The following is an 18,547-nucleotide window of genomic DNA, read 5'->3' on the forward strand; positions in this document are numbered from 1 at the left end:
TGCCATGCGAGCCCAAAGTGGTGCGGTTCAGGGCCTTGCAGGACCGATCAACAGTTTACATCGTTCTAGCTTTCATAATTAAGTAAATCCGCGATAACACATTGATAAATCAAAAATCGAAGTAGCAGCTCGTGTCCCGTGGATAAGAGTGGGATAAAATAAAAAAATTTATAGATTATAACAAGCAATTTATAGATTATAACAACATATAGATAACAAAGCATCTATTTTGATGCTATAAGCTGATTTTTTAATTGTAACGTAAAAACCACAAAATGTTTATTTTATAAATTTTAGATTATTCTTTACAAAATCTTTTATTAAATTAAAATAATTCTGATATTAAATTCTTTAATTAGTTTAAAGAATAAGAGAAGAATGATTGGATATCAGAAAAATAATTTCTATGTTCTAATTCTTTCAATGTCTGTGAAAACAATCTTACAGATTTCGTTTTTCTAATACTTAATACCCCTTCTCTCTCTCTCTCTCTCTCTCTCTCTCTCTCTCTCTCTCTCTCATACACATAAAATTATTTACGGTTCATTTCAATACTTTTTTAAATTTTATAGAAAACATATTTTATGTATAAACATAATAATATATATCGCAAAATTTGAAAAACTTTTAAAATTATGCCACAAAGTCGTCCCAATATAATATTCATTACATATCAAATAAATTATTTCCCTTCATTTTTCAACAATTCAACACGATTGCTGAAGCAGTTAATTCACAAGAACAATAAGTTCAGCGGCTCAAAAAGATTAAAGAAGTCCATTGTTCGTTGCGCTAATATAGTTCATCAAGCAAAATGACCATCGTTACTCGCAGACTCTTATGCGCTGGAGGCACAAAGGACGGGCATGATTACGTCGACAAAAATTAGGTTTCCGAGTTACCGGTGCAGACCCGTCATCGATCGCAGAAATTCCTTAGCAAACACCTACTCTTTCATTTTGGGCGATAGCCGACCTGCCGAAGACGAACGACGTTTAATGGGAGTTAAGAAGGAAAACGATAGAGACAAGAGAGGAAGCGGAAAAAAAGAAGGCAGAAATGAGAGAAAATAAGTAGCAGGTGCTCGTGGTAGGCACGGCATGCCATCGCCGGAACTTCATCATCCAAGATGCCACCCGCGTGCTCTCAGCCTTCACGAAACACCCTTTCCTCGAAATTTCCTGTTGCGATGACGTAACGCAATTCTTTCTCTCCCACATAGGGTTATTTAAATTTAATGCGCTAGAAGATGAAAAGAACAGCTCTACCATTGAATTTGCAAAGTATGTTTTTGAACACCCAACGAATTTGACGTAACATATTATTGGATTTCAAAGTTATTTTATTTACAATATATTAAAAATTTATTTAAAAAAATTTTAATAAATGTTAATAAAAACAAAACAATTTTAAAAACGCACTTGATTTTATATAATGTCGATTGAAATATATATAGGTATCTAAAATAAATGGCAATTCTTCGTTTACTTCATTAGAAGTAACACCTGAATTTACGTGACTATTTTTGTATTATTATATGTTTAAAATTAATAATGCCGCATGTTTGAAGTTTAATTTAGAGGCTATTCGCACATACAATTGCTTATTATCAACGTATCAGTGATTGCTGTTATTCATAGCATTAAGAACAATGTCTCCCATTTCATTTAGATAATGATGACGATAGAAACACGATAATGATGACGATGCAACGAGACAAAGGCATTGCAATTAGCAATAACCGGCTGTCGCTTAAGTGCAAAAACTAGTCGGATAATTAAGCCGACAGTCTTTCGTTGTAATCCATGAAATCTGCAATGTAATTAAATGATTCCGCAGCGGATATTTTTTGTATATTTTAAATAACGACCTTCTATCAATTAAACCTTCTATCAATTAATTAACAAATTAAAAATTAATAAAAATTATAAAATATATGAAAATAAACGAGTTTGTAAATAACACCAAAAACATTATTACATCATTGTTAAAACATTATTACATCATGCGAATAAAGCACGAAGAAATAAATAACAATGTAACTTATTATTACAATGTAACTTATTTCCTCGACCCATAAATATAGGTTGCTGAAAAATTGCGTGACTTTCATGGATTACACGGTTTGATGCGTTATTTATTTGATTAGCAGCGACAACGTGCAATCTCAATAAAGAGCAATGATATTAAAATACAAAAACAAGAATACGATAAACATCTAACTTGACCGAAATTTTAAGGTCGCGCAGGTTTAAACATGAAAATGCAAGACTGAACATGACGATTTTTCGTTGTGTTGGTCATCCGAAGAATGGAAATTCCAAAGGAATTTATATATTGTGAAAGTTCAACCACATTGTCGCCCTTTGGCAGTCAGTTCCACACGAAAAAAAGATCACCATTCACCCTACAAGTCTGTAACCTGTTACCGCGCGCAGCCGTTTGTGAGTGTCTCCTACCTTTTCATCAGTCTTCAGCATAAAGCACTTTGTAGTCTCGTCGGGTTCTACCGAGCAGTTAGGAAAAATCCCATTGTCGAGACCACCATAGAGAAACTGTTGAAAATGCAGCTTGTTGCTAAGCGCAATATGACGAAAATCGCGATCGTCAGCACTCCTATAGTCATTAACATCATGACAAATTATTTTGTATGTGTCCTTTCCATTATTGAATATAAAGAGAGCTTATCTTTGATGAATACCAAGTTTGTAATTCAAATTTACCTTTGCTAACTATGATAATTCTCCATTGAATACTAACATTGATCCACCCTTCCTAAATTATTTTTCCGAGAAATACTCGAAAGTCCTTTTCGACAAAGATGTTAATCTAGGAACGATAGAATCCTCGTCCCGAGACAAGATTCCCGATGAGTTCGTTACTTTCCTCCTATGCAAAGGAGATAAAATATTCAACTGTGCAGCGCTATCTCGAACTAGTGACAAGTTTCGTGTCTGCATCGATACCAATCTTTATATGATCTTCTGTAAGCCACAAAACAGCATCTGAATCATGCATTAAGCTTCAGAGAAGGACAGATTTAATTAAAAAATAGTATTATTTCTTTTTTTTTCGATTATTTTTATCAACGTACAACAGGATTATGAAAGAAACATGGTTTCACGAAGTTCAATGAGTTGCGGGAAGACTGTTTATGGATTCCGATCTCGTTGTTCGTTCACGGCACAAGGCGCATCGGAAGGGTTGAGGGAATGAGAATGGGACTGGGATCGGAATGGGAATGGAATTCGAAGCCCTCTTCCTCTCCCTCTCCCCCTCTCTCTCTCTCTATATATGCGTGCGTCCGGTACGTTCATTCACCGATCCGTCCATTCATTCTACGCTCAACATTGTTGCATCTAAACGCGTACCTGAGCCATTCAATTCAGCCTTCAATCGAGATGCTATAATAAGATCATTTTTGTGTACATACATGTATATATATAAAACATAACTCTCTTTCTCTAGAAACCCTTATAAGAGTCCTTTCTGAAAATCTATATATGAAGAAAAAATAAGCTTTCATTTACAGATATCGAAAATATAGTTATACATCTGTTCTTTATTCGCTTATGATTAACAATGAATTATAAATTGAATGTAAAATCACAAGTGGAAGATTATAAAATATACTGTGTATTTAATAGATATTATTGTATATAATATTATTAATATTTGAAATGCTAACATGGGCCGGGATTTTGTTTAAGAGAGAGAGAGGAAACAAATTAGAGATGAGACTTTTGAACCTGGGAGACAGTCGAATATGAATTGGATATCTACTAGATTTGTTTTGTCTTATATGATTATTTTTAATTAATTATCAGCAAATTACAAATCACACATATTTAATTAACTAATCATTAATAGTTTAAGCGGTTTTAATTATTTTTCTTCTTAAGATTTAGGGGGCGCCAAAGAGAGCTTATTTCTCTTAATTACGTCTATGAGTGTTGACATTAATTTGTATGCTAATAAATGCAGTTGAGAGAAAGGACATATTAGTAATGTAATTATTTTATATATTGCAACTATTTATACGCGAATCATGATAAAATATTTACTGTCGCTTAAGTGAATTCCAGCCAAAAATTCTTCTGCTAGTCTATCAACAGATACAATGTCTCTGTTAGAAATACTACCTCTAAAACGTTCACGCATTATTGAAGCTCATTTTGAGTGGGTAACTTGTTTTCCAAACCATTTCACATACATACTATCAATATATTTCCTGGTAGATTTTGTTCGGAAAAAAAGAAAGAGAAGAGAGAGAGAAAGAGAGAGAGACAGAGAGAGAGAGAGAGGAAAAGGAAGAATTATTAACATTTTCCCAAGTACAGTTATTTACAAATAATTATAATAGATATGAATTTGGACTGTAATGAGAATAAATATAATCTTGAATAAGGAAAATTCTATATTCGATCAAAGCAGATGTCAGTGCTTAAATATTTCGATATGAATTAATATATTTATCTAATTTTGCAAACCATGCGCCGAAATCTTTTTCTTGAAACGCAATCGTGAACAGTATTAGAGTAGTAGTATCACAAATTAAATAATTGACAAGCAATTTAATAATTTTAATGCTGATAAATATGACAGTTATTATATTGCTCGTCAATTTAATACGTAATATCTTAGAAGGATATTAATAATAATCTAGGTATTTTAAGAACCGTATAATTACTTAGAGCTATAATTATAATAAAAAATTAATCGTATTCAAATATTATTTCTTTTAAATGTATAACTTACCTATAAGAGTCAATCATATTTAAAATAACACTATTTAAAATATATATTTTAACGATCTCTATTTATAATAATATTTTTTTAGTTAACTCTTTCAATAATTTTCAATTCAATCCCGGTAAAAAATTTTTCATGCATGTACAATATATATATATATATATATATATATGTATGTGTGTGTATAAACACGCATAAATTTCATAAACATATATAATTATATATAAAATATGTCCATATATGTTCATACATTCTTTTTTCTTTTGTAAAATTACTTTTTAGTGTAATAATAGTAACGTGAAAACATTAAAAATAATTAAAAAGGTAATTTTCGTACTATTTGTTTAGAAAAAAAATCAAATTTAAAGAAATGTAAACAAATTATTTATGTATAATTATATATAAAATTATGCATAATTATGTATGAACAATTTTTTTTACATTTTCCCAAACTTGTTTTTTTTTCTAAAACAAACAATGCAAAAATTATCTCTTTAATTATATTTTCACATTACTATTATTATTTCTATTATACTAAATAATAATTTTACAAAAGAATGAGAGAGAAGAATGTATGAACATGTATGGATATATTTCATATATGGGTCATCTAAAAAATATCCGCGGTACTTTGTCACTAGATATATGACCATCAACACACATCTAGTGACAAAAAACCACGGATACTTTTTAGATGACCCAATATAATTGCACATATTTATGAATATTTATATATGTTTATATATATCTATACATATTCATGCATGAAAAAGTTTTTTACCAAAACTCAAGAAATAATTCACACACTGTAAAAATATTATTTCCCAAAGAAACTTCTTTTCGAAACTCACATTGTAAGTATAATCAAAGAAAGGGAATGTTCCCGAACGAGCAAAATTTTTCGAGACCCAAAACTAAATCGTGTGTGTCGGCTCTGATTCAAACGTAATTGATGCGTCGACCGCACGCGCGCTCGACGCACGTAGTGGGGATAAGGAGGGAGTCTGCGGCGCCGGCCGGCGCGGCGTGGCGGAAGAAGGGGGAGTGGAGGGGGAGACTTACGGACGCGCACCTATAAGCTGACGCGGAACTCGGAAGAGCGGCGCTCTCAGTGGCATTCGTCTGTGAGCCGCTGTGTTGTGCGGTCGCCTTCATATTGTTCTAGGTATATTAAACGACACTAATAAAAATCGGTTGCCAGTCAATTTTCCGCGCGTGTTTGTTAACCCTCTCGCGAAAGAGTTAGTCGGCACGATCGTCCGCACGCATGAGCCGAGAGAACATCACGGTTTTTCCTAGTCCTCACATGCCGGCGATAGAAATCTAAAAGTGGAGGGTGACTTTTCACTCATCCACGATCTCTTATTTTTTTTCTGAGAAACAATCCGCACGCGGCGGTCGTCGTCGTGCCGTTATCGAGGGAAATCAGCGTGACGCGGGAGTCGTGGAACGGTATCCACTCGCCTCTGCATGGTGAAATTAACGCGAAAAGTGCCTGCACGCTCCGTTTCGTCTCGCGAAGACGGAAAGAAATAAAAGGTGGAGGGAAACAGGAAGCGGGACACCGCGAACCGAGGACTTCCTTTTCTTGCGTAACTCTCGTTCTTCGCGAGTTCGTTGATTCGTTTTATCGGAAGAGGACCGTCGTGAGGACTCGACGAGTGACTTGGAAATTCTTCTTGAAAGAGCGAAGTAACCTTAATAAGTGTGCTGTGACAGCTGCGGAAACAACCTATCCTGGAAAATGGAATCGACGGGGACCCTCCTGCTAATCGTCCTTCTGGGAGTTGCCAGCTGTCAAAGTGAGTATTTTCCAATCTTCGTGTATACATATATAAATCAGTCGTAAGCCGGACTGTCACGTGCCGTCGAGGATTACTACACTTCTGTTCGGGGTCGCGCCCGACACTGTAATTCACGCGGTGGCTTCGCATCCCGGCGGAATCGGGAGCGATCGATTAAAGCTTCGTGCTTGCCCCGCGAATTACGCGATGAATGAGTCGAATGAGATCAACCGAGCACGCTTAGCGATTGTGTACCTTGAAATGAGGTGAAAATTATGTAAAGCCTACGGCTTACATACACGATGTATGTTTTCCTACTAAATTGCGTGCGTTTTAATAAATTACTAGCAATTCTACGTTCTACGTCGTCCAATACTAATTTAGTAATTTAAATAGTTTAATACAAAAATCACGGAAGCCTACGCTGGTTCTTAATGTGACAAATCTTAATATAATATTGTCGTTTTAAGTACGTTTATAACGATCTAACAAATAGACATTTTAATTAAACTTTAACTTTAACTCTTATTTATACAATGATTTGCTCGCCACAAGTCCTTTACTATACACAAGTTAATATTTAACTGTACATACATCAAAATGTACGAAGTATAATAATTACGAATAAAAATGTCAAATTTCTATACTGAAATCCAATGCAATCTGTAGATTTTTCAAAGTGAGAGTTTAATTAATTCGTTGATCCTAGCGATATTAACAAATATTGATTGCATCAAACAACGAGCAGGAAACTGGCTGCGCAAATTACTTTTTCTTATAATAATCATAATAAATATTGAAGGATCCTATTTTCTGAATCTGCACTGTTTAGAGAGTATTTTTAGCTCTTCCAATGAACCTCCATGTAATTTACGCTCCGAGAAATGCGATTGCAGTGTTAGTAGTCACAAGTCCCCGCGATCTACCACCGATATCTCTCCACAGGCTGTCCATTGATAGATGCTAATTCACGGCAATTATATCGGGGGGAACGCAGGATGGAAGCGCCGGCATCGTAATTTGCGCAGTAATGACACATTTTCGCTCGTGTCGCGGTTCAGTGAGTCTTTTGTGTGGCATCACGCGGGAGGGAAGGAGGGAGAGGAGGTTAGAGGAGAACCCCGATTTATTCCGTGGAGACAGATCCTTTCGTTTCGATTTCGAGATAGGCATCTTTCAGAAGCCAACTCCGATTTGTTAAATAAATTCTTGATTCATCACCGGAGCACGCGATTAGCTTCACCAATTTTCTTTTTATTTTTATTTTTTTTTATTTTGTGAAGTCGATCAACTTGGCTTCCGAGAGACTAACGCCCGCTCTTTCATTGATCAAACACATTTTATAGGTACTGCGACGATATCGTCCGCATTTTCGTTGATTCTTCTCGTTTCGTGCATCGCGAAATGCGCGTTCGCCAGCACGCAATCACGGGTGACATCGCGAATTCAATATCACCAATACACAACTGATTATCTATGTAAGAAGAGCCGTTGCGGTGGCATGCATCAGCACTTTATCAGTGGAATCATTTAAACTCGAACGCAGCAAGTAGCGGTAGTGTGCCGAATAAATTTTCTATTTTTTTCACCTTGCAATAAATTAAATATACATTAAAATAAATTTTTTTTTATATTTGTGATTATAATTACATGTTACCGTTATTACAGTTATTATTATTATTGTATAATGTTAGTAATAATAACTATTTATATAATTCTATCAAATATATAATTATCACTGAAAATAATTACAAATTGTAATTATTCTTATATATATTTATTGTTATTAGTTATGATATCATTGTATATATTGATGAAAGGAACGACTCTTTCGATTTTTTAACAGTAGATATTTATTTAAAAATCTCCATGCGGTGTGTGTGTGTGTGTGTGTGTCTGTGTGTGTCTGTGTGTTTGTGTATGTGAATCAGAATTCATAATTTTATGACCTTTTCGAAAATATATATACAACAGGAAGTAAAAAAATTGCTCCACCTAGATTGTGTTCGGAAACATCACCTGAGTACTCCCATGTATCATCTTATTCTTGTTTAACATTGGATGAACAACAAGGATAAAATGATACGTGGATGATGTTTCCGAACGCAGCGTCAATGATTTATAGAACGTATACAATTATTATATAATTATATTATTACTAACATTGTAGTAATAATCATAATTGTAGTAACATGTAATTATAATCACAAATATTAAAAACTTTTCTCTCAGTATAATTAGTTGCTGCAAAAAATCAAACTTACAGAATGCATGACGCGTAACATGACGTCTTTCTTTCATTCGGAAGGAAAGAACTTTTATCAAATCTTTTAATTTAACGGTCATTGATTTATGAATAACACACAAACGTTGCTTTTTTCTTACAAACGATTAAATCTGTGATGTTGGAAAATTATATTTCTTTCTGTTTGGCCAACAAACAATGATACAAGCCCAGAGTTTATACTAGTAACGTATTTGCTTTAAAAGTCTATAATTATATAAACATGAGCTAACGGTATTGCAATTATCGCGCTTTCAACGAGCGAGTTCTTATTCATCCCGTGTACGCCGTTAAAAGGAGACTATAAGCGTAAAAGATCGGGCATTGGTCGGAATAGATACGAAGTTACGAATGCAGATTGCAAGTCACGATTGGAATGTCACGGTGTGCACGTGGGTTGCACCTTATGTCGCAACGGTCGAACGAATCATACCGATCTAAACTAATCTGTTGAATCTTTATCGTGAATATTTTGCAAGAATTTCCAAATCCTTGGCGTATCTTTAAATCTATAACAGTGACTGACAAGATGAAAAATCTGTCAGAGAGAAACAATACATATACAGAGTATTAGTTAAGTATGTTGTCATAGATTTTTTGGTTTATTTCAAGTAAAAAAGTCCATATAAACATGTGTCCTAAACGGCTTAGTTTCCGAAATAAACAAATTTAAACGTGTAATAATAATCTGTTTATTTGAAAGAAATGGCTTGAACTAGTCAAAAGCTAGTCAAGTTAACTAACACTCTATATACAGATTGAATTTGAAATAGGTTAATGAATTTTAGGAATGTATTCTAATGCAAAATCCTTTAAGAAAGAAATTTAAACGTAAATATGAACAAACTTTCTTCTTGTTATCTTGTTTTCTTTTGTATTATGAACATTTCGACGTATAGTTTATAAATCTTCGTAATTATTTGAGGTTTAAGACAATTGCAGACGTTCTGTTAACATCGAAAAATTTTTTTTTGACTTTATTTTTTACGATAATATAAAAAAATGATAACCTGTAGAAAATTTATTTGAACATGAAAGATCGTAGGACAGATTTTTTGTAGTAGTATATAGTTCTATTTTTTAATAACTTTTTCTGATTACTTGAGAATGTGTATATATATATATATATATATATATATATATATATATATATATATATATATATATATACTCGCAAATTTCTCAGATCTAAATAGTACAAGAAATGTCAAATCTGAAAGAAAAATACATGAAAGAAGCATTGTAATTGTTCCAGATATTTAAGAATCAGATTCATGACAAAATGAAAATCTTAAGGCTTAAACTCATAAAGATTTGAGGGCTACATTTCTCAAAGCAATCCGTGAAAGAAATCGCAACTGATTATATGGATTTTTAGAGATGAATTTGTATGTATACTATGGTATTGTTAAGTGACAATAGTGTCCATAGAATAAAGAAATATTTTTTGGAACGAGAGCAAACCTGTACGAATCTGCAAAAAAAGCAGTTAAAGGAGACCTTTAAAACGAGCTTCTCGGTTACAATACATTCACACATATATATATATATATATGTATATCTTTCTTTCTATCTGTCTCTTTTTTTGCTCTCTCTCACACACATACACACACTCTCTTTCTCTCTTTCTTTCTCATAGTTATATATTCACCTAATCTTTAAAGAAATGCCGCACGCCTTTACACCTTCGAAGATTCAGGTAACGGAATCGCTCAGCTGCTTTATAAAGTACAGAAAATCTAACAAAATATGCAGAAAAAGTAAGAAAAAATATTTCCCTTGTCGACGTGTTTAGTATAGCTATTATTATTTCGGTATTCAAGTCAAGTACATTTTCAAATCAAGTGCACTATAAGAAACGACAGTATTTTTTCCCATATAATAATCCCATGTAATAAAGGTTTTTATGGCAATATATTATAACTATTATATTGCGGTTAATTTTTTTTAGTTTCATGAGTTGTAAAATAAATTTTCAAAGACTACGATATCTTAAAATCACGCACTCTTTTTACTTCTTCAATAAAAACAAAATCTTCATTTACACATAAATTTTTTTTATATCGCGTTTTATATATGTTATCATGTATTCCTTTATACACTGTATTCTGATTAAACGCAACCAATTTTAAAGATCGTTGCATCACATTGCATAAAAATCCATAATTCACCTATGAAAAGCGAGAGAAATTGATCTATATATTATTTTAAATATATGTATATATATGTAAAATTATAATTTTATTTAACTAAGTAACCACTTTGCCAAGAATGTAGTTCGCGACGGAAATTTAGTATCGCCTTGTCAATTTTTCATCGGATTAAGTTAACGAGCTACGCGGCGATTCTCACGCTCGGTAGATAATCTTGATTCATAGAAGACTCTGACTACCTTCGTGATCAACGGCAACCTCTGTAAGGAAACCAACCCATGCTCGAGAAAAAATGTACTATATAAACAAAAATGAATATCCTTGATGTAAACTGTACTTATTTTTACGTTATGATTTTATTTACCATAAATTTTTGAAATCTTCATGTATAAAACAAAGAAATTTAAATTGACAATATTTATATTTTTTGCGGCTTTACGTGTTAGTTATAATAATTAAACTAAATGTAAATTATTAATACAATAACGTTATTGTAGAAAAATTAAAAAAGATAACACGGACGTAATTTTACTTGTACAGATATTAATAATTCCGTCATTCACGAGATTAGTCATAAGCTCGTTTTCCCAGATATTTCCCAGGTGATTCGGTACTGTAAGGTCTTTATCGGCATCTCAACGGTCAATGTTTTCTAATTCAAGCTACCTGATCTCATGCTACGGAGTGCTAAATTTATGTCTCAGTCGTCGATCACCATCGATGAGTCTGTAGTTCAATATCAGCGGTTCATTTAAAACTATTTTATCCTGAAATATTTATGTTATATATTAAAATGTCTTAAATATTAAACTGTCAAATACGCAGAGATCTTTTCTGTGAGAGAAGATAATTCTATTTTTCTTTCATTCATGCACCAATTAGCGGCATAGCAATAATCTGCCGTATTTTTTTTTCATTTGCATGAGAAAAAACTTGATAAGAATATCCGTGAAGTGTGTGATTATCATCGACACGACTTGGCGACGGTGACTTTCTTTCGATATACCAAAACGAAGTTCTTGCTCGTCGCCGCCGTCCAATTTACACCTTTGCGCGGTCAAACTCGACAAGAAAGGGTTCTCGAGAGGCCATTAGGACGGGCCCGAAAATGTTGTTCTTTGCGCGCAGGGACTTGGGTTGCGATGTTGGTTATTTCGGTCTTCTCTCTGGTCCAGGGTGTATCAAGGGCAGCTCCGGAATGACCGTGTGACGTGTATATTTTAAGAATATCGATGTGAGACACGGATATTTATTCTGCTTATCAGTAAAAATATAATGAGAGAATATATCTTCAATACGCTACATATAATATTATATAATATTATACAATATAATAATATAATATAATATAATATTATACTTTATTATTCCTATTCTGACATAAACACACAATAAAAGGAAAATTACATAAATGAGAAATGGATCGTATGGATCATATTTTTGAATGATTTTATTAAACAATACATGTGTGATAATTGTATATTATTCATAGACAATGAGATCTCTTCAATTAAAACGTTGGAAGTTTACAGAAAATAATTTTATGAAACAAAACATATTGTATGATGATTATAGATTGTTTATATATAATAACATGTTAGAGAGGAATTCCGTTAACTGAAAACAACGTTGAAAATTCGATAAACTGAATAAGAAGTTCGTTTATAATTTTTATCTTGAATATTGTGATACATATATTATATTGGCTCGTAGCTCTTTTCGTATTGAATTTTAATCATTTGAGTCGTTTTCTTATAATTTTAATTGAATAAGAAGTGACAACTACATTCCACGTTTATTATACGAAATGCTAGATGGGGATAAAAACACGACCATCCAGAAAGTAATAATTATTCGAAACCAACGAGACTTTCTTGTCGAAGAAAAAAACAAAATAATATTGTTGAAAGATCCCGTGATCTTAATTAAATACCTGGCGAACGCTATAATTATTGGCCGCTTGGTCAGGAAATTTTGGCCACCCAACTGTCTTCGAACTTGTCTTGGAACGCACTTAATCTCTTTGTAAATTGGATCAATTAAGTAAGCCCTGTCAAGCGAAGGGTCCAATTTAATTGACTGAGTATGTCAGAAGGCGATAGCATCTTCAGCCGCAGACTTATTTAATAAAGTATAGTTAACAGTGGTGTAGACTTCACTGTGAATTTCTCTTCGAAAAAAATGAATAAAACATAAGAATATATCAATTAATCCATTTTATATATGAATTAATTTTTATCTTTTAAAACTTAAAAATTCCGTAAAAAGTATTTGAAATGGTATCGAGGTACAGACGATCACAATACATTTTTTTATTAGGTGTTGGAATTAATTCGTAGCGTTTTTAATGAAAGAATGTTATTTATTTCACATGAGCATTAAAAAATACATTAATGAAAGTACTTCCCATCACTTGTAAAGCGCTACGAATTAATTCCAACACCTAATAATTAAAACACTTTTTATTTAAAATCTGGTAAGATGATTAATATAACACAATAAAATTTAAATTTAATTAAAAAAATATTACAATTTTAAAATTGTCATTTGACATCTACGATAAATTTTTTAGACGATGGCGAAAAGTTCATCGTTTGCCAAGTTTTAAAGGAATAATAAAGATCTAATAAAGATAAATCTTTTGATATTTTTAGTTTGACTCCAATTAATCTATCAAAAGAAAGTAATTAAGTTCTTGATTGTTGGTGGAAAGATATCCGCGAGTTCCGCGCTGTAATATCCAGAGAGATAAGTCCCGTGGATCGGATCGGACGAGTTTTGCCACTGCGAGGTGATGTGACGCAGCAACGAGCCGAACGAACACGGGACAGGTTTAAAGCCGGCGCGGCGGCATGACAGAGTCGCGCGCTTAATTCGCCCCGTTGCCTCAATGGCACCTGTCGTCTCTGACCGACGGAGAGTCTGGCAGCAACAATGTTACTGCCATTAATCACGATCATCGGATGCATCACGCGCCGTCTCGTCGCCGCCCGATGCGGTGGTTTCCCGCCGTTGACGAGAAGCCCTCGTTCTTGCCGCGCGAGCAATGTCATCCATCATCGCGCCGGCGACAGCCGTACAGTATCAAAAGCCATTCCAACTGCGTATTCCGATTGCGTACACGAAGAGAAGTCAGCCCATTCCGACCCAAAGTTTCGAAAGTTCGCAGACCCTGAAAATAAGAGTCGTCAGCCATTAAAACGATGGTTCTTAAGCTGCGAGCCAATCCAGATTGTCTGCAAATAGCTTTAGACAGATTTTTTAAATATAATTTTTGTAAATTTTTCACGTGTTTGTAAATTTAAAATTTTGTTTATTCTAAACGTTGCCTTTAGAATTAAGTACCAAACTGATCTTATTGATTGTTTCTATTTTTTAAATTATGTATGATATACTTATATATGGTATGATATTAAATAATTGTGTAAAAAATTAAAACATTTTTTGGAAGAAGTTGGGATATAATCCTGAAAATTCTCTAAGTCTGAAAGAGAGACGAAAAAGAGGAGAGAAAGAAAGAGAGCTCTCTCAATGAAACATGTGGGTGCTACTACATTAGGACGCATGCCAACGTAGCGGCCATTAAGAAAATAGATCAAGTTCTCGGCCAACTCTGAATTGAGTTTCCCCCTACGCAGGTTAAACCGTTTTGCGACGAGCGGCGGAAACTCTTTGATCAGACGATGAGTCTCCATTTCTCGTCGACGTTTTTCGCGAAGGTAGTTTACCGTTTCGAATTAGGTGGAATAATTCTCTTTTTAAAACTGAATCATTCTACTTTCAATTTTATCGTGTAAATGTATGTCAAATTCTTATTATAGTTCTTTAACAACTTTGACATTATTACGTTAAAATTTATTATAATAAAATTGCAACATTGAATATTTTTGTTAATTTTTTTATTTTTTGATGTTAATTTTTTAATTATTTTTTAACATTATCTCTTTATTTCTTTTTTTTTATTATTAATACGTACGTAGGAAACAGTAAAAATTTTAAAGCTGATAAAATGGGTGTTTAAACAAGCAGGTAGGATGTATATGAGTAATTATTATTCACTGGTAATAAGATCAGCGTGCCATCACGCGTAGCTAGTGCTGTCCACTTGTAGTAGTTTAGACGATGAAAGGGCAAGAATCGCGATCCGATCGATTACAACGGATTATGGAACATCAACGGAATAGAACGGGATACAGACTGCCTGGCATTTCTTCTTACCAGGCCAGGAAATTAGAACCATTTCCAGAGCAATTTCCTGCCCCCAAGTACATATGATGCCCTCACTCTGCCCTTTCATTCTCGCACGACGAAAGGGCCATCGTGATATTAATCTAGCCGCTTTTAAGGGTGGCGCGTGGAAAGAGCAGATGCAACATGCAGCTAAATATCGATATTTAGGTGCAGCTCGTTAAATGTGAAAGTCATACGCTAATTTTCGTCGAGTCGTACTTTTACCCTTGTTATTAATTTTTCAATATTCTTTTAATAAAATACGTGTTTGATAAATAAATGATTGATAAAGAGAATTTATTGTGTCACAAGTGACAATCTTGAAATTGATATCCTCACATTCAATTTTAATTTAAATAAATTGAATATATCTTTTTATTTATACCTAAAGCAAAAAATATGGGACACTATTGATATAATTATAGCTTATATTTTCTGCGAGAAAGTGTTTCATTTCATTTAAATTTAATATTTATGTTCTACTTGTGTCATATTAGTTTTATCTGTTTTTCTTTATATTATTCTACTTTAAACAATTCTTTTAAACAACTTTTATCATTATTATATTTCGCAATAACGAACATTTAATACATAGCAGTCGAGCCAGTTATCATCTGGTTCATGGGTTAGAATGGCGAAGCATCGTGGGCGGCCGAATTCTGATCCGCGTATTATAATACAGCCCTCGGTTGGAAGGGAGCTGGGATCGTATCAGAATTCTTCTTCGGAGAGTCAGCCCTTGAAAATTCTAAGGAATATTTCGCATGGGAGGTCCTCTTCTTGTTGAATCTCTAAAGAGTATCCTGTTCCGAAATGGCTCGATATTTTTGAAGCATTGGAGGAATCTAAAAAGACAAGCGGGATTTACTTTTTTCCGATGAATCATAAACAGATAGAATCTTTATATAGTATAACTGTATATATTATTTTAACAAAAAGAGAGCAAAGGAAAGGGAAATAATGAAATATTAAAATCTTAAAATATTATATATTTCTTCTATGTTTTATTGTAATTACATTAACAGCAATAGAATTACTATTTCGTTTGAAATAATTTTTTCCAATGATTTAAAGAGGCTGGAATATTCTCGATTCCACTGTATAGAATCAGAGTTTAGAATTACTGTGCGATTAGAATTTAGAAACATTAGTGAATGTTTAGAAATCACCGCGCGGTTTGACTACTAACATCCGTCGTAGAATGTGTTTCCGTACGAGAATAGTTTTCGAGACTGGTTCTGTGTCCCGCGGAAACGTTTACGACGAGAACCATAACTGATGATGAATCATATTCGAGTTCATGTTAAGGAGAGTTGAGAGAAATGTGCTTTAACTGCGTTTATTCGCAGATCGTTATTACAAAGTCATTTTCAAACAGGCTTAGCTTATCTTAAAAAGAATTTGGTATTTTGTGATATCAAATTATTTCGTATATATCTAATGTACATAATAATGATTGAATATACATGTATGCAGCATTCAAAAGTTAAAATTTTAAAAATCAAAAGTTAACAATTTAACAATAAAATTAATTATTATAATTGTCAAATATAATAACATTAAGTTAAAAATTTGTATATCAATAACATCATAACGAGTATATGTTTCGTTTCTTATTAATAAGCAGCAAAGCCATTTTGTTGAATAATAACTAAACGCGAAATGACCTAAGAGATGTTTAGATATCTCAACTACAATCGTGGATTAAATTACTATTACTACGTTTATAGAATAATTAAAGAATGACTCAATGAGATGAAAATTTTCCGTTGCAGTTAATTGACTTTTGAGAATTCCCAGACGAGTACATCAATACCAGCCATATAGAAAACTTATTAAGTTAGTGTTTTGTACGAATGGTAAGAATTTATTAAAATTAGAGTTCTTTTAACAAGTTCTTTTATAGAAAAATTCCAAGAGGGATGTTTTCTGACAAGCAGACATTGGCGATGTTGCAGGCAGTCGGAAATCGTGGGTGGAAAAAGTGATCGGCAATTTTCTAACGAAGATCGTTGTACGTTATTGCATCGCGAGTGGGCCGAAGGATTGATATGCAAATGTATCTTTTACGCTCCGCAGGCTTCGTTGGTTATACGGCAAGTCAATAGATTGCGGAAAGGAAAAATCTATTCTTTGAATATGAAATATACATTGAATCAAGGAAACGATCGATCTCTTATTGTTTTTATTCAACAGGTGATTTAATATTGATTTGGCTTCAGTTATATTTTAAAGTTGAAAGGATTAAATTACATGAATTGGCAAGTCTAAAATTAATTTATAATGTTCATATAGAGAGTGATTATTTTTTTCTTAGCCAAAATTTTTTAAAATATAATAAGATATTAAAAAGCAATTTCTTCTTGATTGCAAAGTTTATATTTTGATATCAACATCAAATGTCTGATGGTAATTGGAATTTATGGAAAGGTATTTGTAAATCTTACAAAAACTTTATTAAAGCACTAATTCTTTTACTCGTCTTTTTCTTTAATTTTATGTCGTTATGTTTGACATAAGCATATATACGTGAAACTAGTTGACATTGATAGGTTTCATTGGTTCTATTGTAATTAAATTCATTTACTGAAACAAGTTCTCGCAGGTTTATTCGAATCATTATTTCCTAGAAGAGTTCCCCTTCTCTCTCTCTCTCTCTCTCTCTCTCTCTCTTCATGGCCGGTAAGATACTTAAGTTCAAGTGCAACGTTATGACGGACGCAGTCTTTCATTAAATAAATTTCGCGATGCAAATGAAAGTTGCGTGCAATGAATGTCGGTTTTTGTCGCTGGCTCATCGATCGTTAAGTGCCACAATTTACGAACGGCAGTACTCTCGTTAATTTCCTTCGACCTGTTTGCAGCACCGACTGACGCGATCGTAGAATCACGTACGTATCGGTCCTACTTCCCCGCCCATTCTCTACTCATATTTCTTATATGAATCACACACAGACGTAGGATTAATTTTTGTTGCGTGCGAAGGCGCGTGTCTTCCTTGACGACAACGCTATTTGAGATCAAGATTACTACGTTAGATTTTCTTATAAATTTTCTTATTCCAATCAGGGTCAACTCTCCAATCATTTAAAAAAAATGTATGATTAATTGTATAAAATTTAGTTAAATTAAATTAGTCTAAAATAAAATCTTATTAGTTTATTGAATTATAAAAAATGAAAATAAAATTTAATGAAATTATATTAAATTAAAAACTATATCGTTTTAAATTATTAAATTGTATCAAATTACATTTTATATAATCTGAATTTAGTTTAATTTAACGATTATACAAAATAGTGATTTGAATTCAGTTTTTAAGGTTCTAGCTTTCACTCCTAGGG

At 33.0% G+C, this 18,547-nt stretch overlaps 1 protein-coding gene across 3 annotated transcripts in view; it reads left to right on the plus strand.

The window, feature by feature from the left end:
• Window positions 1-18,547, plus strand: part of LOC105147509 (hypothetical protein) — an 83,140-nt gene that overhangs the window by 11,712 nt on the left and 52,881 nt on the right. Inside the window, exon 1 of one of the 3 annotated variants that reach the window (XM_011058571.2) lies at window positions 5,788-6,554. The exons of the other annotated variants lie outside the window; for them this stretch is intronic. Within the exon in view, the coding sequence (XP_011056873.1) occupies window positions 6,497-6,554 (58 nt within the window). The 5' untranslated portion in view covers window positions 5,788-6,496. Of the gene's footprint in view, window positions 1-5,787; window positions 6,555-18,547 lie in introns of those variants that run through there. 3 annotated transcript variants of the gene reach the window in all.

The sequence above is a fragment of the Acromyrmex echinatior genome, chromosome 4, assembly GCF_024713525.1.
Source record: "Acromyrmex echinatior isolate Ae372 chromosome 4, ASM2471352v2, whole genome shotgun sequence".
Classification (NCBI taxonomy): domain Eukaryota; kingdom Metazoa; phylum Arthropoda; class Insecta; order Hymenoptera; family Formicidae; genus Acromyrmex; species Acromyrmex echinatior.